The following is a 22,017-nucleotide window of genomic DNA, read 5'->3' as shown; positions in this document are numbered from 1 at the left end:
GAGAAACAACAGTGACCATCTCCACGTCAGCAGCTCCATAAACACTTTTTATTCAAAGTACTCGGTCACAGTAGAACTCATGAGTCAGAAGAACAGTCGAAACAAAACGTGACAAATCAAAAGTTTAAAAAAAAAGAAAAAAGAACACATGCAGGTGATGTCTAAAGACCCAAAGCATTTTATTTCTTTTCCCTCTCTTTTTTTTTTTAAGTTTGTTTTTATAATTTATTAGACTTTTCTTCTTAAAAATGCTGACATTACAGAAGCAAAAAGAAGCACTTCCAGCGGTGAATCTGTGACGCTATAATGAGATAACGCGAGACGACAAGACACGTGGAAATGGGACAGATACGGGAAAAACAAAGCTCGTGGGGGGGAGAGGGAGGAAACAAACAAACAAACAAGGAAGGAGATGGTGGGGGAAACCGAGGAGGGAAAACGTTTTATTCAGCAGGAGCGCTAGGTTTCGCTCTGAATTTGCGAGTGGCCGTTTTCCAGAGGGGGGCAGGATGTTCTGTTTGCAGGAATGTCACGGGGTGGGGTTTTGGTAACGAACGGTCGCCGCCTAAAACACACCTCTCTGGTGATTTACCTCCGCCCCCTTTTTTTTTGTATTCTCGGTAAGTTGCGTCTCGCCCGGGAAATTTTTACTTTTTTGATTTCATATTTTTCCAACCGTTCCCCGGTACGCGCCGCCTTGACCCCGCCCCGCACCGAACCCCGTCGCTCCCTAGAGACTAAACCCAGACTTGCCCTTGCGATCAGTAGTAGCGGCAGACGAGGCGCGAGTTAGTGCCTCGTCTGATTGGATGCCATTGCTCTCGTCGCTTTGTTCCGCCCCCTCAGTCTGTGGCTTGATGATGTGGCCCAAAATGAGAGCCAGCAGGTTGGCCTGGTCCTCTTGGCTGAGCGTGGGCGATGCCTCCTGGGGCTCCGAGGCGGCGGTGAGAGGAGGAGGAGGAGGCGGCGGCGGCAGGGGAGGAGGGGGGGGCGGCTGCGGCGCCGCAGCTCGCCGGCGTTCCTCTGGCGCGCCCTGGTGGTGGTCGCCGGCAGATTCGCTGAGGGCGGAGAGGGTCTGGCTGAGGGTCTCGGCGTTGGACAGGTTGAGGAGCTGAGCCACTTGGGGCATGCTCAGGTCGCTCTGGCCCTGCAGCAGGTTCAGCAGCACCGCCAGCTCCGTCTGATTCAACTGCTCTGCCGCAGCTCCCAGGCCTAGCGCAGCCACACAAACACAGTTCAGACCACGCACAGGTGAGACGCTGTCAGAGCTCTCGCAGCGTTTATTAGAATATGAACCGACAACACTCGAAAGGAATCAAAATGTGAGAACTATGCCCAAGTGCATGCTGTGATAGCCTGGTCAGTCAAAGAGTGTCCACTGTTACTCATTAAAGGTGCACTACGTAACTTTTCTGGAGGAGGTTCCGCACACTTGCTGGTCCCTTTGGAGAGGTTAATGTTCCACAGTGTGGCACACTTACTTACACTTATTATTAATTACACAATATAGGAAATAAAACATTCAGTGCTGGGGAGAATACTTTGATGGGACTGTGTAAATCAATATGTTCAAAATACATTTTAATGCAGGTGTTTATTTTCAGAGTACTGTGAATACTGCGCAGTTTGTTATAAATTTATCACTGATTAAAGAAAGAACACACACGTCTGATGAACGCATGGGCTGTGTGCTCTTTTCTATCAGATACTGTGCGTTTTGAAGCCACATTTGTGTGATCAAATGCCACAAAGTGTTCCTTTAATTTTAGAAAACTGTATTCTGAACTGTACCAGAATAGAGTAACACAAAATTAGTATTTTGAATATGTATTTTAATTAATGTATTATGTTACTTCCAAACACTGCATGTAGTGTTTTTATTATACAAAAAAAACTTAAAAATCATGAATTCTTTTGAGTCACCTTTCCACAGATATGACCTGTAACTTGGCCCGGTCGTGACACTTGCTTGTCTTCTTGGACATAGACCAGTTTAATGCAGGGCAAAGCAATACAATCTCCATGGAGACAAAGCATGTGGCTTACCCTCCATCAGAAGAGTTAGTGTACCTTTAAAAACAGATAAATCAATGATACCCACCATTTCATGAACCGCGAGAATCATATTTAGCTTTTTGGATTTTTCTGCTTGTGCTCCTCAAACACACTCCTGACATAAACCTCACCGTTTTCCCCTCTCCAGATAAAACGACACAAGGTAAAGATCTAATTATCATACAGTGGTTTGTTTCATTTAACGTTTAATACTGACAAATGGGCCTTTTCTGAAGTTCTGGTGTGGGTCAAACAGTGAACACGACTGTCCAGGCTACCTTTGTCGTCATAAGTGATTCATTCAAAATATATTTATAGAGACGGTGCAAGTTGGATTTTGTTGACAGCAGTAAGTTGTTTTGTACTTGGCACTTGGTTGAGAGCATTTCACCGCCTTTAGAGCTGTGAGACTCGACGCATCATGCAGTCTACAAACAGAACAGTCAAACTAAACACATCGCAATGACCATGTGACCATGTGCCCAGTTTAGAAAGAAGCACAGACGTTAGTACGACTTTTCTACCGGACGCCGTGAACACTCCTGAACACTCACTTTCCGACAGAACGGCGGCGGGCTTTCCGGGCGGCGGCGGCGGCGGGGGGCTGGGAGGGGGCCGGCTGTTCTCTCCGGCGGACGTCCCGCTGGGGTCCTTACGGGGCACTTTGGGCACAGGCACATCCTCGGACGCCCCGCTCTGACGCGCGCGCCGCCGCTTCTTGCTCCAGAGCTCGTGGCAGTCCTGGTGGTGAGGAAGACTGCGCGCACACACACAAACACACACAGAGGTTAACACAGGTCTCACGTACGAGGAGGAGGACGCGTCGGATCTGCACCTGAGCGATGGAGGCGGACACAGGTAAACCGGCCCACACAAGAGCGCTCACGGGACAGTGGGACCGGGACAATCGCACACACGCACTTCCTGCAAACCGCTGTGTGTTATATTACAAATCGGACGCAAAGTGGCAGAGAAACGGAATTTAGCGCGGACGTGCGATACGGCGAGCAGCATTTTATAACTCGCCTCGGCCCGCCCTAACCTCGAATCATCACGCTGTTCGACGGGTAATCTGGTACAAATCATTTTTATATAAACTAATACATAATAAACTGAACTAAGATTGGGCAGGTATAATCCTCCGTTGACTGTAGTATGGAAGAAAGTCGAAATACATAATTAACAACAAAAAAGAGCATCGTAGTGAAGAAATCATAAGCATTGAAGTGTCTAAAATGCAGGAAATAACACAAATACACTCAGAAATATCCAATTACTGAGTGCGTCGTCGACTGTTAAAACATCAGTTTGAGAAATGTTTTACCACAGCAAAATTTACAGGAAGTTTCTCTATAATTTGCGGCGGCTCAGACATAATCCAATTTGTAAAAAACAAATTATTTTCGCTTTCTAGCCACACTTAACTAAAGAAAAACAGAAAGAGCTATTTACTCTGGTGGAGGCATTTTGTTGGGCTCCACGTCGGACAGGAAGTCGCTGCTCAGAGCCTGTTCGGCGGTGCAGCGGCGCGAGGGGTCGAGGGTCAGCATTCGGTCAAACAGGTCCAGGGCGGTCAGCGGCAGACTGTCCAGAGAGAACTTTATTAGACCAGAAGCGGCACAGGTGCAGGAGTGAGGGCCGAGACGCATGGCAGTCTGACAGGGTGTTCAAAAGGTTAGGAACAAAGGTGTAAACTCGTCACACACTGTGATTTTTAATTCATTTTAATGCTTTTGGGAAGGCAAACGTCACTGTGAACGTGCTACTGCTTCTGTATAAATGCAAGAGATGAAGCTAAGGATTATTTGAGAAGTTAACCCAAAAATAGTCCGTAATTGACTCAATTTAGCCTAAAAATAGTCTTGTTATGGAGGCAATTTAGCCCTAAAATAGTCCCGTTATGGACCCGATTTAGCCCTAAAATAGTTCCGTTATGGACCTGATTTAGCCCTAAAATTTTCTTTGGTGTTACTTGGTGTAAAAACGTAAATAACCACTGCTCTAAGCACAGCAACAACACGCTGCGCCCTTGGACAGAAAGGTTGCACGGTGCACCTTTAAAAAGACCCAGACACTCACAAGGCAAACTCCTCACGTAGCCTGCGCCTGTATTGCTTCTTGGGCTTCATGGTGTTGAAGAGTGGAAGTTTGATGACATCGGGCCAGGCGGCGGGACACGGGCTTCCACACAGACGGCTGGAGAAACACACATTTGACATGATGTACAAACGCCAAAGCTTTACGGGAGAGTAATTCACCAGAGAAGACGTTTACCTGATGAGCTCGAGTTGCAGTAGCTCCTGATTTGCTTGGAATATTGGTTTCTTAGTGAAGAGCTCCCCCAGAATACACCTACAACACAAAATGAGTTAATAAATCTATAAATATCGCTTTTTGCTCGTGCTGAACCGTCAAGATTTAAGTATGAATTCAAAACAGCCTAATTGCTTCGTAGGCAGGAAAAAGTTAGTCTCATTTGCCTGGTTTGTGTGATTTCCTTTGTTTGTGATTCAGAAACACTTGGGTCGCATTTTCGGGGTGCGTTTGGGCCGGCGTTGTGGGCGGACGTTTTTTTACGCAATTGAACAAGAACTTAGCCGGCACGAGAATCGCCCTTAAACACACAATGGCACTTTTGTTTTCCATTTTTACCATTTATGGAGTTCAACCGTTGCTTTTTGACAGAATGCATGATTTCGCAGAGTGTGACTGGTGCCTCTCGTTACGTTTAAGGTGCTGCGTCTGATTTCTAACACTTAAAAACAGCCAGTTGTTTTTCCTGTTTGCAGTTTGTAGCTGCCCATATTTATTGCTAATTACCCAGTGCATTCCCAGTATCCCGATGTTTTTGTTTCCAAGCATTTTTCACAACTTTGAAACAGATTTTTAAATGTTTAAATGATGGTGCGCTGCAGCAGTTTTCTGCTCTCAGAATGAACACCGGAGCCTCCGTCAGGGGGATTGTGTTTTCTCTTAAAGAGGTCTAGACTGTGGAAGTCACGTCCTTCTAGCCTAAATCTACGGACTGAAAACAACATTTAAGCAGGTTGGTTCAAGTGGTTAAAGTCGGGCCACAGCTGCTCACATGTTTGAAATGTGCCTGTTTCTGTTTCATGTACGGTAACAGTCTTCTTTTGTGTAGAATTGTTTTATTTGAACTAAACCCTTAAAAGACCCCTTATGGGCAGGCGCTTTAACCCTTAAAACAGTGCATTTGGGGTAAATCAATTGTTCCGTCTATATCAAATAAAATAGAATAACCTCCAGAGGCTAAAGTAAGTAACACTGACAACCATTAGCATGCTAACAGCACATTTACTGCTTCTTGGAAATAAAACGCTCTATAAATATATACAGACAGCACCCAGCAGTCTTATTTTCTTCTAAAGAGCTGCTTTTACAATAAGAAAGTCGGACTATTGAGCGCACCTAAATACAAGCTGCAACAACTTAATTTACAAATAAAAAAACCTATATATAATGCGCACCAGTCTGTAAACTGCAGGTGTCCACATGCCCTTTGACTCACGGGTCTGGTTCGAGTGGGCCAAGATTCATTTCATTGTGAGGTCAGCTGCTATAGCGCCCCCTAGAGGCTGTTCTAAAATCTATAAATTAGCCGCATCGTTGTATCGGCCTCAGGCTCAAAACGTGTGAAAAAGTAGCAGCTTTTTTACATCATCTGTACTTGGGCAAAACAAATTTTACTCAACATGGACAAAATCTGAGAAACTAGAGAAAGGAAAAGTAGCCCACGGTAAAAAATAAATGTTTACAGGATTGCACTTTAAATTGAGTCCATGTTGTAGTTTCCTTCATAAAGTGCACTAAACGGCTGCACTTGTCATGAGGAGCTGTTCACCTGTGCAAAGGCGCCGCTTTAACTGCACAATAAAGGCCGTTTACGGAAGTAGCAGTGAGTCTTTGCAACGCTGATCTCTGAAGTTTAAGAAAAGGTTTGTTTACAGCGGCGGTTCTCACACTGTCAGAACTTAAATACAGTCCAGTATATTCAGCTCCCGTGAACCCTAGCTCAGCATTAAACCAATGAAATGGACAGATTAAATACAGTTCCACGATGACTGGCAAATACAATTTCAAATGACAGAATTAGGAAGAAAATGGAAGAAGAGCCCGACCGATAAATCGTTTTTCCGGTTAAATCTGCTTATTTCGGAGCCTCGCGAGACACAAGTCATCAGTCTAAATGTCAGCTATCAATGCAGATGTTTTAGATTAGTGCTTCACTTGCCCCATTCAGACGCAAACTCATTTTTATCAACTTCAGCTCTGCCAATAGGGGGCGGTAGTGCAAGCCAGAGGACCCTGAATGTTTGTGCGGGATCGAAAGAGGAGAAACTTTAGGAAAATGGAAGAGGAATCTTCCTTAAAAGTCGCTTGTGTGAATGAAAAGTGATAAAATAAATGTGGTTGGAATAAATGCTGATCCACATGTGAAGCGGGCATGAAGCTTGTGGGTCGATTGGTGGGAGATTCAGTCGTTGTTAGGAAGAACGTGTAAAGAGAGGACCAAAAACACACCGTCACACGCTGAGGCCGATAAAGTGAAAGTTCAGGAATGTGGTCAAAATATTGAAGAAACTAAAGAGTGCAAAGATGATGAAAACCCTCTTGAACCCAGGCGTCGAGTTTGTTTGACACACAACTATTATCGATCGCCAGGCTAAAGTCCAAAGCAGCATTAAAGCAAACACACTTCTATCAACATCTGCGTAATCCCCTTTAATCCAGGATATTTTGATCAAATCATCATCATTTTAAAGCCTAGAATTCAGTTGGTGAGTTTTACAATCCACACGGTGAGGTTTGTGTTGAGCTAAAACAGTGTTAGCATGGTTAGCATCTTCAGCTAAATCTAATGGAGGGTCAAAGTTCAGGGGTACAGCAGTAGAATCCCACAGACATACTTTATGTTTGGGTTTTTCAAGTGTATTTACATCATGTGAGGACCTCTCTAGTTAAGTGTAAATGATTTGCTTTTGATGTTATAAAAGTGACATGTTTTAGATGTTCTTTAGTCTTAATTTAACCTTAGTTCGGCTGCAGTTTATTTAAATACATATTATATTAAGTGCTGGCTTTAACAGTTATAATTGAAGATGATTGGGCTGTGTTTTTGCAGTCAGATACATTTATTAAGATATTATTTTATATGTCTATTGCAGTCAAATCAATGCTGTGTTTTTAATGAGTCCTCTTACGTCTTTCTGGCGTGACTTTGCAGGTCACTTAAAAGGCACTCACCCGCAGCTCCAGACGTCGATGGCGGGAGAGTAGCGCTCCTCGCCCAGCAGCAGCTCAGGCGGCCGGTACCACAGCGTGATCACTTTGTTCGTGTACGGCCGACTGCAACGCACAAGTACAAGTACACGTGAGACTCTCGTCGCGCAGGAACGACGGTGAAAAGTAAAGGAGACGCACGATGTCCGCCATTATCTGCTCTGGCACGTACATCCTGTGGTTTACGCAGTTTAAAGTATTTGTGGGTTACAGTTTCCCATTACGTGCAACATTTTGAGGACTTTCCCCCCCATTTAAAAGACATATGTTTTTTTTAATTGTTAATCGCTTTGGCAACGACCCGCATTTGTCATCCTCCTGAAACAAATGGATTTAAAGTGCATTTATTGTTCAGATAAATAAAATCATTTGTATGTTAATAGTGTTTTATTAGAAAGGCCAATGTTTTTAAGAGCTAATCATTTCAACCAGACTTCTTTGTGCCAATTTAAAAGTCAACAGCACCATCTAGTGGGACGTTTTGAAAACTGCAAACATTAAAAATAATGTTAAAATTAAAAAAGAACAAATAACTTTAAGACATTTAAAAAAGCTAGGCACAAACTGATAAAAGGAATATAGTTCTACAGTCGAGCTCTACCACACCTGCTGCATGGCCTTGGTGACCTCTGACCTGAGGCCTGTGTGTCTGTCCATCCGACTCTCTGTGATTACACTGTTTCGCTGCCACTTTGCATCACAACGTGGCAGCTCTCTTGAATATGCAAATACTAGGTTACGGTCAGCTTTCATTACCGCTTTGCATTGGGTGTGATTTGTTTTTCTCGCACTCACCTTTCCTCTGAGCTGTAGAGACGAGCCAAACCAAAGTCTGCCAGCTTGATCTGACCTCTGAAAGACAGAAGAAAAACACCACATCATAAAACTACCAACAAAGAAACTTACAGTAAAAGCTTAAGAACTACACAATTTCCCACTCTTTATCAACAACTTATCTTAAACAACCACATGTCAGAAAACAGGTTTGGAGCAGTCAGACAGGTCGGTGTTTGCAAAAACAAAACGTTGTTTTTATGGGGTGGAAAAAACACTTCATCCACCAGCGTTAATCATAATAAAATAATGGCTGAAGTCAAAGTGATGTGTGCACATAAACATCATGAACAGTCTGGACGGGGCAAGCGCTCTGAGCTCTACGGGAAAAATATCACACTTTTTGGACATAAAGCTGATACTTTTTATCCCCACGCTTTGAACCCTGCTGCCGATACAATACTGCATCTAATTTATAGATTTTACTAGCTAACGGCCACCAGGGGGCACTCTGGCAGAAAGTGCAAGCGTTTGACACACTGTAGAAGAGGACGAAGAGGAAACATGTTTTTTTTTTAAGCTTCAAAACGCTTTGTGTTTTATTACAATCCAACTCCAACTCTCTGAGAAATTAGTCTATCATCACATGTTCTGGGCCAATTCAGACACATTGGGCCGAATGGCTCAGCTCCTCTGTGAGCCTGCATTATGCCAGGACTGACCGATAAATCGATTAGTCAACTTTGGGGTTCATCACGATTTGTCTAACAAAACAGATTTTAATTTCCTCGCCTCCCGGCGAAATAAATACTATTTTTGGGAAAAATTGCCCAGCCCTCCTCAAGAGTTGCACCGATATATCGGGCCAGCATCGGTATCGGCTGATATTCACGTGATTGAGATATATCGGCTTCAGCCAAAAGCACAGATATCAGTCTGTGATGTTGTTCCTTGGTAGTGAAAGAGTGTTAACTTGCCTGTCCTTCAGAAACAGGAAGAAACAGCTCCAGGACAGAGGCTTTCTGCTGCTTTAGCTTAACAGAACTGTAAACTTTAACACAGTTTTTATTCTGAGCCAAAAGACGCAGAAATGACAAAGTTACAGAGTTTTAAAAGCTCTAGAAACGTTTTAGACAAAACTTATCCATAAATGTATAACTAAACATAACCAAACTGTTAAACCTTTCCCCCCAAAGAGCGGGCATCATGTGTTCCAACTGGTTCTACACATTTTAAAATATATAGCTATATTTCTTTGATAACAACATATATTTTTATAGTGTTTGAAATAACCAAACAACTTTTAGGAAAGTTATCGGTCCATAACATCAGTATCGCTTCACCACATTCAAACTGCAGGTCAAATCTCTTCTTTAGCCCATAGTGACCTGTGTTTGACACTGAACAGCACCAATCACTTAATAGAAATAAATACTTTTAGAATGTGACTTCAGTCCGAGCGCTCCGGTCCCGTTTACCCGACCTGAACGTCATCAACAGGCCACATTTTTGGGATAAAGTCACAATTCTAGGTCAAAGCGCCAGCAAACAACAGAGAAAGTGGAGAAATGAAGTTTGGGAACTAATCAATAAACGGGGCGACAAATCAATTCAGGCAAAACTAAATGGTTCGTCCTGTGATCGGTCGGCATTTGAGGAGATTGTGAAGGAGTCTGTCGAGCTAGGGATTAAGCGAAATAAAAAGCCCTCGTGCAAAATTCTAAGAAACTGAGGACATGAATAAAAGAAGTGGACCATTTTTATTCTGTAAACAGTGCGCTAACAAGTGACGTGTTCTTTTGGTGTGCGTGCGGGACACTTCGAGCTGCATTCCCTTCACACCAGACACAAACAGCAGTGAAAGCAGTGCATAGAGTCGAACACAGCTGCAGGCGGCAGTCAACACCGCTCTGAGGGGCTCGAGGCACAGAACTGAACCGACCAGTCTGTGAGAACACATCACCAGACATTAGAACTAGAACCAGGTTTTAATTAGAACACATCACCAGACATGAGAACCAGAACCAGGTTTTCCATTAGGACACATCACCAGACATTAGAACTAGAACCAGGTTTTAATTAGAACACATCACCAGACATGAGAACCAGAACCAGGTTTTCATTAGAACACATCACCAGACATGAGAACCAGAACCAGGTTTTCATCAGGACACATCACCAGACATGAGAACCAGAACCAGGTTTTCATTAGAACACATCACCAGACATGAGAACCAGAACCAGGTTTTCATCAGGACACATCACCAGACATGAGAACTAGAACCAGGTTTTCATTAGGACACATCACCAGACATGAGAACCAGAACCAGGTTTTCATCAGGACACATCACCAGACATGAGAACCAGAACCAGGTTTTCATCAGGACACATCACCAGACATGAGAACCAGAACCAGGTTTTCATTAGAACACATCACCAGACATGAGAACCAGAACCAGGTTTTCATCAGGACACATCACCAGACATGAGAACCAGAACCAGGTTTTCATCAGGACACATCACCAGACATGAGAACCAGAACCAGGTTTTCATTAGAACACATCACCAGACATGAGAACTAGAACCAGGTTTTCATCAGGACACATCACCAGACATGAGAACCAGAACCAGGTTTTCATTAGAACACATCACCAGACATGAGAACCAGAACCAGGTTTTCATCAGGACACATCACCAGACATGAGAACTAGAACCAGGTTTTCATTAGAACACATCACCAGACATGAGAACCAGAACCAGGTTTTCATTAGAACACATCACCAGACATGAGAACTAGAACCAGGTTTTCATTAGGACACATCACCAGACATGAGAACCAGAACCAGGTTTTCATTAGAACACATCACCAGACATGAGAACCAGAACCAGGTTTTCATTAGAACACATCACCAGACATGAGAACTAGAACCAGGTTTTCATTAGAACACATCACCAGACATGAGAACCAGAACCAGGTTTTCATTAGGACACATCACCAGACATGAGAACTAGAACCAGGTTTTCATCAGAACACATCACCAGACATGAGAACCAGAACCAGGTTTTCATTAGAACACATCACCAGACATGAGAACTAGAACCAGGTTTTCATCAGAACACATCACCAGACATGAGAACCAGAACCAGGTTTTCATTAGAACACATCACCAGACATGAGAACTAGAACCAGGTTTTCATTAGGACACATCACCAGACATGAGAACAAGAACCAGGTTTTCATTAGAACACATCACCAGACATGAGAACCAGAACCAGGTTTTCATCAGGACACATCACCAGACATGAGAACCAGAACCAGGTTTTCATTAGAACACATCACCAGACATGAGAACAAGAACCAGGTTTTCATTAGGACACATCACCAGACATGAGAACCAGAACCAGGTTTTCATTAGAACACATCACCAGACATGAGAACCAGAACCAGGTTTTCATTAGAACACATCACCAGACATGAGAACAAGAACCAGGTTTTCATTAGGACACATCACCAGACATGAGAACCAGAACCAGGTTTTCATTAGAACACATCACCAGACATGAGAACTAGAACCAGGTTTTCATCAGAACACATCACCAGACATGAGAACCAGAACCAGGTTTTCATTAGGACACATCACCAGACATGAGAACTAGAACCAGGTTTTCATTAGGACACATCACCAGACATGAGAACTAGAACCAGGTTTTCATTAGAACACATCACCAGGCATGAGAACCAGAACCAGGTTTTCATTAGAACACGTCACCAGACATGAGAACCAGAACCAGGTTTTCATTAGAACACATCACCAGACATGAGAACCAGAAACCATTACATCTTAAGTTTGCTTAAGATGTTTGCCGACGTTTGATGTTTCGTAGCTGTCATTTTACAGATAGTGGGACCACAAACCTGTCCACGGCCCTGAGTTTGTTTGGAAGTGGATACCAGACTGAACTCCTCGGCAGATATAATAAACAGAAAGCTCAAGTCTGGCTGTCGGGCTACGTTTCAAGCCTTCACGCGAGCCACAAAACCGTTTCTCGAGCGACTTGCCTGTTGTTGAGCAGGATGTTGGAGCACTTGATGTCTCTGTGCAGGAAGTTGTTCTTGTGGCAGTAGTCCAGGCCCTCCATCAGCTGACGCATGAAGCTGCGGATGTGCTCGTGAGAGAACTGCACCAGGCCCGACTCCAGCAGGCCCATCAGGTCGTGGTCCATGTACTCGAACACCAGGTAGAACGCACCTGAGGCACGACACAACGGGTCAGGGCGGGGTCGCACAAGGATCAAGGCGGAATACGGCAAACCATTTCAAGGCAGGAGCGAACAGTTATTTGAGTAATCGAGTAGTACGCCTTTCGTTTGAGGAGTTGACATGTTGAACGATTTCTCTTGAGCATTTACAATTTTTAAATACGTTAACATATAAAAGTTGAAATATGGTGACTAAAGGCTTCTAGATAGAGTATTTAAGAATAAAGTGTATAATTCGACAAAAATCTGAAACAGTTTGTGTAAAAAGGTATGTATAGTTCAGATCAGGGACGTCTTGATAGAAATTTTTTGTGTTACGATTAATGAGACAAACCTCACAATTTAACAATTATTCACGATTATTGAAACTGTGACAACTGTGAAATCTTTCATTTTCTTTTATTCTTGTGGTCTGACGTGTGACTGTTCCTCAGGTTTGCGAGCCACTTTACAGAATGTAACGTTCTAAAAGACAAAATAAAAGGTAAACGTGACAAAAACAGCCAGACAAAGAATAAAGTTATTTACATTTTGGTCTGTTTTTTGGACGAGAGATCGAACTAAAATGCTAGAAAGTTTAACAATTATATGTTTTTGGTTCTTCCGATTAAAGTGTGACCTGAATAATCACGATACTCGATTAACATAATAACCTCAACATCCGTAGTCCAGATAACGATGTCGATTATCCAAATAGGACTACGATTTAGCCGTATACTAAACTAAAACGTTATTAAAATGTAAAGGTATTATTCCACATTCGTTCAGGCATTCTAAGAGTTTTAGCAGCGTTTGTTTGCGTCTTGTACCTTTATCCTTCTTAAAGTCCAGCGCGTCCTGCTTGTCGGTGACGATCTCCTTCATGTTGACAACGCTGCGGTGTTTGAGCTGTCGTAAGATCTTGATTTCTCTGATGGCCGTGATGGGGAAACCTTCCTTCTCGTTGTCCAGCCGCACTTTCTTCAGAGCCACCAGTTCCCCTGCCACAGCGCGAGAAAACATTCATGTAGCGCGAGACAAAAGGGGCAAGGAGGCGGCGCTCGGTTCAGGCGACTCTCACCCGTGTCTTTGTCCTTGGCCTTGTAGACTTGGCCGTACGTTCCCTCGCCGATGATCCCGATGATGTCGAATTTATCCACGCAACGCTTGCCCCAGTCGCTCAGGTTGTGTTTGCGCTCGCCGTAACGCGGGCAGCAAATCCTGAAAGGAAGGAAATGTTGTTAGATACGGATAAAACAAGAACTTTATACGTAGGGAGACTTTTTCCAACTAAATAAAAGGTTGAAATAAAGTGACAGAAGACTATAAATGTATTAAGTCACCAATGGAGTTTATTCCTTGTTTACATTTTGATTTAATAACGCCACAATCTTTATTATAAAATGGTCTTTTCGTATGCATTTAAGAGTCTGCATTGTCCAGATAAAAAAATGTTCTTATAGTCAAATTAGTTGTTGTATCACATTAAAAAGTCATGCGAAGTACCGGACTATAAGTACTGTATACGTTTTTTCATAGTTTTGCCCGGGGTGCTACTTATACTTATACTCTGGAGCGACTTATATGTGATATTATTTGTTATTTTCACACTTTTACACATTTTTTGGCTTGTGCGACTTATAGTCCGGAAAATACGGTATTGATTGAGGTCCAAACAAAATAATAATCACATTAAACCCTTTTGACCCACAGATATTGCTCACCTCTAATGTCACAGAGACTTGACAGAGACTTTAAAGAATGTGTGAACTGACTTTGGTCTTCTCCTGAGCGTGGTCTGGGGCAGCGAGGGCGCCTGGCGGACAGGAGACTGCGGCGGGGAGGCGTCGCCGCCGAGCAGAGTGGGCGGGAGGGGGAGGTCGATGATGGACGTCCGGCTGCGAGATTCCTTCTCTTTCCTCGAAGACCTCTGAGGAGGAGTGGACTTCTTTGGACTGCAACCACATTTAGATGTCAAAAACTGCTGGGAAATTGTATTATTTATTAGTTTTAAATAAGAATGAGAATTATTGTGGCTAATCAACATTTGGAATGGGTAAGAAAAAACTGATTTGTATTTGCAAAACGTTATGAGAGCTTAAATTAACTATGTTCTGGTAAAAAGCTTTGGTAAGGGCAAATAATAAGTACCTCCCCTGCAATTGGAAACGGCAGCAGAGAGAGCAGAGAGCACAGAGGGGGAGCAGAGAGAGTAGAGGGAGAGCAGAGAGAGCGCAGAAAGGGGGAGCAGAGAGAGAGCAGAGGGAGCAGAGAAAGAGCAGAGGGGGAGCAGAGAGAGAGCAGAGAGCACAGAGGGGGAGCAGAGAGAGAGCAGAGAGCACAGAGGGGGAGCAGAGAGAGAGCAGAGGGGGAGCAGAGGGAGCAGAGAGCAGAGAAAGAGCAGAGGGGGAGCAGAGAGAGAGCAGAGAGCACAGAGGGGGAGCAGAGAGCACAGAGTGGGAGCAGAGAGAGCAGAGAGCACAGAGGGGGAGCAGAGAGAGAGCAGAGAGCACAGAGGGGGAGCAGAGAGAGAGCAGAGGGGGAGCAGAGGGAGCAGAGAGCAGAGAAAGAGCAGAGGGGGAGCAGAGAGAGAGCAGAGAGCACAGAGGGGGAGCAGAGAGCACAGAGTGGGAGCAGAGAGAGAGCAGAGAGCACAGAGGGGGAGCAGAGAGAGTAGAGGGAGAGCAGAGAGAGCGCAGAAAGGGGGAGCAGAGAGAGAGCAGAGGGGGAGCAGAGGGAGCAGAGAAAGAGCAGAGGGGGAGCAGAGAGAGAGCAGAGAGCACAGAGGGGGAGCAGAGAGAGAGCAGAGAGCACAGAGGGGGAGCAGAGAGAGAGCAGAGGGGGAGCAGAGGGAGCAGAGAGCAGAGAAAGAGCAGAGGGGGAGCAGAGAGAGAGCAGAGAGCACAGAGGGGGAGCAGAGAGCACAGAGTGGGAGCAGAGAGAGCAGAGAGCACAGAGGGGGAGCAGAGAGAGAGGAGCGGAGAGAGCGCAGAGAGGGAGCAGAGAGAGAGCAGAGGGGGAGCAGAGAAAGAGCAGAGGGGGAGCAGAGAGAGAGCAGAGAGCACAGAGGGGGAGCAGAGAGAGAGCAGAGAGCACAGAGTGGGAGCAGAGAGAGCAGAGAGCACAGAGTGGGAGCAGAGAGCAGAGAGCACAGAGGGGGAGCAGAGAGAGAGGAGCGGAGAGAGCGCAGAGAGGGAGCAGAGAGAGGGAGCAGAGAGAGAGCAGAGGGGGAGCAGAGAGGGAGCAATGAGAAAGCAAAGAGAGAGCAGAGAGAGGGAGCAGAGAGGGAGCAGATGGGGAGCAGAGAGCAGAGAGGGAGCAATGAAAAAGCAAAGAGAGAGCAGAGAGAGCACAGAGAGAGAGCAGAGGGAGGGGGAGCAGAGAGCACAGAGGGAGCAGAGAGAGTAGAGAGAGCGCAGAGAGAGCAGAATAAATGATTATGTTTTCAGTGAAGGGTCAGCCACCTGCTGGTCACAGTCATGATATTTACTATAAAATCTGGATTTGTTGATAAGGCAATCCCAATTAAAAATTGTATGTTTGCTATAACTCGACCCAACATTTTTCAAGTGGGTCGGTCGGTAGGTAAATTCTTCTTTTTTTTTTTTACTTTGAAGGCAAAAAAAAAAGATCCAAATCGTCGCCATTTTTTGTTTCCGAGTGACCGCCAGGGGTCAGGCTTCAACAGTCAATGACGGAAAATGTCTCGATCAACCCGATTTTAAGATATTTAAACTATTTTGGTAACGAAGGCGAGCGGGGGGAACATGCCGAAGACAAGGGCGCCGCCATGTTTGTTGTGATTACGCTGCTGGGCGTGTTTCCCTCCCAGAATGCAAAGCGCAGGTCAAATTTAATATGAAGCGACACCATGATGCAGAACGACATGAGCGGTGGCAACACCAGTGGACAGAGAGAGGCAAAGCAACAAAACCAAAGGAAATATACATGGTCTGTTCAATACAGAGGCATGTGGAGGACTGTAGATGGATACGAGTCGTGCAATGCGTTATTTGTCCCTTGGGATGATAGACAAAAGATAAGATTTTAACAAAATGCTGATTTTTTTTTTTCCCCCAGTCGGCTAGTCCTATACCGGGTCAGTCGGGTTACGGCAAACAGACATATTTTTATACTCAGCCTAATGACATTTTTATTGAGCACCCGCTTTCAAAACTGATAAAAAAAATCCAGAATTTTATCCAGGGATTCTTAACAAATGGTCTACTCAACGTTCGACTCAATCTGTTGCCGTGTGAGAGTAAAGAGCAATGTGGAATCTTCCCTGGTGCGAGTGAAGAGCCAGGGCCGGAACTGAGCGTCAAGAACAGACTTCTCCTTTCCATGGCACGTGGACTAAAGCAAGGAAATGACCGCTGCAAATCTTTTAATAAGGCGTGTAAATTGTTCTGCTCTCAGGTTGTGTCCAGGTGTGATGGGGGCGTGGCCACAGCGTGCATGTCGCTCGAGAGACTGCTCAGGGAGTTGCTCAGACAAGACAAATGGAAGGAACTTTATTTTCATCTAGAGCTTTTTAAGGCCGAGAAAAAGAAAAAGGTGTGTTTCCAGTAACCCGACCGACCTGAATTTCAAAATTTTAAAAATACCAACCGTAAACATTTTATCGCATATTTACTGGCCAAGTACTCAACCAAATTATACAATTTTACCATTACGATTATTGTGAGAAGAAACTCATGATTGTTGGCACTAGGACCAAACAACATTCAAATCCTCAATTTGCTTCTTTCACAAGTCTAACTTTATGAAACATTTAAGCAAAAAAAAGTGAGGATATTGTCGCATAAACAGATGGATATAAAGTAAGTGTAGTTTCCTTCTTTCAACTGTAAATTGAACTGAAATCACTCATTTGTTTGTTTTACTTCTTACAGTTATATTATGAGCTCGGGGTGAAACAATGCGATTCTTAAATCTGGCGATTCTTAAGTGTCTCGACCCAAAAGTGAGCGATAAAACATTAAAACTGCAGCACGTGTCCTGACAGTTCACTGAGCGCGTCTCGTATCTGTGTGGCAGATTTACACACTAATGTCACGTGGACAAATGTAATAAATTACTATAACAAATGACGATCTCAATAACAATAATTGAAAGACTAAATTAATAGCAATTTCTTTGCCACTTAAGCTTGAATGACTGAAATTCTCTCTTTTTTTTTTTTTTTTTAAAAAGAGCTGCAGAGACACAGAGCTGCGCGGAGACACAGAGCTGCGCGGAGACACAGAGCTGCGCGGAGAAACAGAGCCAGGCTGCGAAATAGACGGGGGCCGGGGCCCGTAAACACTCAAATCTCCGGCGGGCACGGGGTTTGAATTAGGAGGGGGCCCGCATCGAAATGCATCTAAAAAAAAAAAAATCAAGATTAAACTAGTAATTTGGGGCATTTTCATCGCTTAAGTTTCGTTTTGACAGACATGCCACTTCGCAGTCTTCTCGCCTCGCATTGGCCGAGCGGTGTCCGTGATCTAATTTTGATGAAAGCGGGCATCTGATTGGTCGCTGCGTTCGGTCTTGTTCGGGTGTCCACGGAAATGCCCGGCCCCAAAAGTGATATCTAGGTTGGCGGGCGTCAATCTCTACTCGGTCCACAATTCAGTCTTTTTAAAGTTGTTTGCAACTAAAGCGGTGTCAATGTGGAAGTATCCAAAGGCCCCGCCCCCTTTGGAGTTGTTAGCATCGGGGCAATGTATATATGTTAGTAGTTTATTTTGTAGGCTGTGATTTTATATATTCCACAAGATCTCCTTGTGTCAAATGCTGTAAACAGTATTTATTTTGTATCTAAGAAACATTATTATATTGAATTAAACAGTATTAAAGATCGTGATCTCTGGTTTATATGATTCAGTATTTGTGCTCTTCATATCAAATAAAAGATAAAAGTACTTTAAATTGTTTTACATGCTTATAACGAGGTTTAAAACAACACATTTATCTTGTTCTTATGACGCCGCGATGCCACGCGTGCTTGTGGGCCTTTGAAATTGCTGGGGGGCCCCTAACTTTGCGTGGAGACACAGAGCTGCAGTGTTAATCCTTGTAGTTTAATTTATTTTTATTATCTACAATAACAATAATTGAAAGACGAAATAGCATTTTTTTTGCCACTTAAGTTTGAATGACATCAAATTATCTTTTTTTCTTTTCTTTTTTTAAATCGTGAATTGAATTGCGGGTCCTGAATCAATAATCAAACAGAATTGTGATTTACTTGAATCGTTACACCCCTTTTGTGAGCCGAATAATTCACAATTGACCTACTGACAACTAAAATAGTGCAAAGTTTGACGTTGCTGTGCTGTGACTGTCCCGTACACGAGCTCACAGAGCGGGCCTCACCTGTCCTGAGCGTTGCCCAGCAGCATGGGGGGCAGGGGCAGCAGGGGAAGTGTCGACGTCTTGTGTAGTGTGGTCGGGCGCATCGGGCTGTCGCTCGGAGGCGGCGCCGGTGACTTTGCTGTAGCTGTAGCGGGTTGTGGCGGTGGCCCGGTGGGGTCGGGCTGAGGTGGAGGAGGGGGGAGCTGTGAGGCGGAGGCACTAGAAGGCGGAAGAGGAGACGACGGAGCGGGCGGAGCAGGAGAAGACCCGGTGGAGACCGGGGCAGCGCTGTGGTCATCGTGGTTGGATCCTTCGTGGGGAGTTTGTACCAATGGAGGCTCTGGGGGAGTGTCCTTCTGTAACGGCGTGGGTTCTGCTTTAGTGGGTTTAGCTGTGGCGTTGGTGGTTTTACGTGCAAACACAGACGGCGAAGCGGCCCCAGAGGCTCGTGCGGCCGCCTCTGCTGCCTGTTGACGCTCCTTTTTCCTACGGCTCAGCTCGGCCCCGAGGCTAGAGTTGAGAGGGAGGCGGTTGGAAGGGGAACGACTGGTGGGCCGGCTGCTGTGGGCGGTGCCTGTCCCGCTGGAGGTTTGGTGCCTCTTATTGCGAGAGCGAGAGGACGACCTGCGAGAGGAGTAGGACAGAGGCGAGCGGCTCCTAGAGCGACCGGAGCGTCTATGAACAGACGAAAGTGAAACATGAAGACATAATATTTCACACCAAAGCACACAATATCAGACCCTCACATGCATTTCTGTTCATCTGTCGTTTTACAACTGGTGCAAACGTGTACTTGTAAAGTGTTATTCAATGGCACACAATTGCAAAATGTCGTCACAGCCGGGTTTATTATTGTCAGGCCAGAGTGAGTCTACAAACATTTCAACAGTGGTGAGTCGCCAATAGTTGACCTAAGTGCTCGTGGAGGTTATCTCAGATGTGGAAGTTTCATATTAGATAACACAGTGAAAAAACAAGTTCAGAGGCCACAGATGTTTTCTGTTCAGAGTCATTTAAAGCATTTAAATAATTGCGTAATAGAAAACCCACCGACCTGGACACTGGGCTGGTGCTGGAGGACCTTCTTGAGGGGTAAGGACTGATGGAGCGCCTCCTGGTGTACGGGCTGCTGTCGCGCTCAAAGCTGGAGGACCGGTGTCGGCCTCCATAGGGGCTGACCGACCTCTGCCTGCTGCGCCGCACGTCTCCGTACGGGCTGGGACTGTGCTGGGTCCTCCGTCTGGAGTAGCCATCGTCCCCCTGATGTCCATAGCCCACAGGGCTCACACTCCCGGCCCCTCGTCTGGGACTGGGGGACAGGGCAGCACTGGTGCCCTTTCTCCGGGGGCTACTCCTGCCAGTGGACTTTCCTTTAGGGCTCGACTTGTGACTCTTGGAGACTTTTCGATGGCTTCTATCTGTCCTGCTCCTCTGAGAGGAACTGTGACTTCCATCTCCTCTGGTTTCTTTGCGCTGCTGTCGGTCTTTGCGAGTCTTCCCTGAGCGGCTGCTCTCCTTACTACGAGATGAAGATGTGCTGGAGGAAGTGTTGCTGCCTACACTGGCTGCAGGCTGTGCTTGTGAGGACAGCTCCGCACGTTTACCATCCTCAGGCTGGGTTTGGTGTTTGGTGGAGGACCCTGAGGACAGTCCCCCGTCTTTACTCCTCACTTGACTTAGTCTGTCTCTGTCTTTACTGCTCTTTTTCTTTAAACCATGCTCTCCATTTCCAGAGTCTCTTACTTTGTTGGGGTCCCGGGCCTTTTTACGGGGGTGCCTGTGCCCCTTGTTTTCCCTTCTAATGTTGGCCCCGTCATCATCATCATCATCATCATCATCATCCGAGAGGCCCAGGCGGTCCCCTCCTTCTCTGTCAGCAGGCCTGGATGGTGGGTCTGAAAAAGTGTCCGAATCTGAGCTGATGTCGTCGTACTCCACCAGCGGCTTCACAGCGTTGACGCCAGGTGGCGTTGCATCACCGAGGGCAAAATCATCGTGGTCCGGAGTCGAAATGTCACGGTTTTTATTAGTTTTGTGTCGCTTACGTTTGGAAGAGGAAGAGGACATAGAAGCCTTGACTTGGCCCTTGCTCCCTCTGCTCTTCAGATCCCCGGCAGAGGTCTGAGCGGCCTGTGGCACAGGATCAGACTTCCTCTTGGTCCCAGGATGTCGGTCCGACCCAGGCATCCCTTACGCCGGCCTCGGTACCTCTCCTGTGCCTGGGCCCAGCTGGTCCAGGAAATACATTAACGGGAGAGAAACTGTAGCTACACAAAATAGCAAAATAAAGCGTTATAAGGAAGAATTCGCGAGTCAAAATTACCTGATAACACACAAGGCCGCTTACGTCCTGTCTCCTTTCACGCTGATTCATTCCACCGAGGTCCACGCAGTTTCCAGGGCAGAAAGCTGTGATCCTGTTCCCCGGACCGGTCAATAATGTGGTCCTACTGAGCTAGTGCTTGAAAAAGGGTCCAAAACAAACATCGAAGCGGTCTCGTCCTCTCCTTCCCAGATTAGCTAGCACTGCTAGCTAGCTCCCGGCCGCTAAACGCTGGCGTGTAAAAAGAAAAAGTCCCTTTGTGAAAGCTGTCCGTGCCGTGCCAAGTTAAGTAAAGGTGTACTATTCCAGGGAATTACGATCTTAGAAAGAAACAAGCAGAATCTTCATTAATGAGGCTCGTTTCTCCACAAATAAAACTTGACCCGGTTGGTGCTGTTTACATGTTTCCTTTAATGTAAGATGTATCCTCTATAAATTCAATAATGATCAGAAATCATTGTATTTTCGTGTGCAGTAGATGTTCCAGTTTATTTTTAATGGCTCTGGGAGTCAACCAGGCCTATATTTAGGGCGATGCTAGTGGATTTAATAACATCCACAGCCCTATCTGAAGGAAACTCCAAACGCCATTGTGGCTCCCGAGACTGGTGAGTTCAACGCACGGCGGAAGAAACCGGATGCTGAAGCGCTGTCGATCACGTCAGTTTCACCAACGCATCCAATCAGGACACAGATCACGTCTATGATCCCGCCCCTGAACTCCACGGCGTCTGAACAGCTCGTTTCCTCCAAACTCCGCCAACAGCATTTATCAGCCACGCGATTATCAAATAAAACACTTACTTTTACTGTGAAGATTGTGTATTTGCAAGAAAAGAATGCAGAGCTATTGAAATAGCCGTTTTTTTCAATCTTAAGGGACTTTTTTCAGTCTTAAGGAACAGTTTTGACCATAACAGGAATAGTATAATGTTCTCATTTTCTGTAAATTGCAAATAATTACTTGATAACAATAACACATG

At 45.2% G+C, this 22,017-nt stretch overlaps 1 protein-coding gene across 1 annotated transcript; it reads right to left on the bottom strand.

The window, feature by feature from the left end:
* Positions 1 to 34: 34 nt before the first annotated feature.
* Positions 35 to 21,665, bottom strand: cdk12 (cyclin dependent kinase 12). Its single transcript, XM_072442879.1, has 14 exons — positions 21,059 to 21,665; positions 19,766 to 20,978; positions 18,733 to 19,386; positions 14,145 to 14,324; positions 13,451 to 13,590; positions 13,200 to 13,370; positions 12,191 to 12,380; positions 8,152 to 8,208; positions 7,321 to 7,422; positions 4,330 to 4,407; positions 4,135 to 4,251; positions 3,508 to 3,639; positions 2,610 to 2,812; positions 35 to 1,212 (listed from the first exon to the last, which is right to left on the bottom strand). The coding sequence occupies exons 2-14, from the start codon at positions 20,896 to 20,898 to the stop codon at positions 731 to 733; spliced, it is 3,639 nt and encodes a 1,212-aa protein (XP_072298980.1). The 5' UTR covers positions 20,899 to 20,978; positions 21,059 to 21,665; the 3' UTR covers positions 35 to 730.
* Between the last annotated feature and the right edge of the window lie 352 nt (positions 21,666 to 22,017).

The sequence above is a fragment of the Eucyclogobius newberryi genome, unplaced genomic scaffold (genome assembly GCF_026437365.1).
Source record: "Eucyclogobius newberryi isolate DKJ021-1_F unplaced genomic scaffold, fEucNew1.0.hap1 SCAF_13, whole genome shotgun sequence".
NCBI classification, from domain to species: Eukaryota; Metazoa; Chordata; class Actinopteri; order Gobiiformes; family Gobiidae; genus Eucyclogobius; species Eucyclogobius newberryi.
The sequence above is the reverse complement of the archived record's forward strand: the minus strand, read 5'-3'. Positions and strand labels throughout refer to the sequence as shown.

Excerpts from the sequence above, each read along its gene's own strand:
- cdk12 (XM_072442879.1), bottom strand. The coding sequence starts at position 20,898 with ATGCCTGGGTCGGACCGACATCCTGGGACCAAGAGGAAGTCTGATCCT. Across the intron at positions 4,252-4,329 it reads CTGCAACTCGAGCTCATCAG|CCGTCTGTGTGGAAGCCCGT; the intron begins GTAAACGTCTTC and ends GTGTTTCTCCAG. Across the intron at positions 3,640-4,134 it reads CTACGTGAGGAGTTTGCCTT|TCTGCCGCTGACCGCCCTGG; the intron begins GTGAGTGTCTGG and ends CTCTCTGGACAG.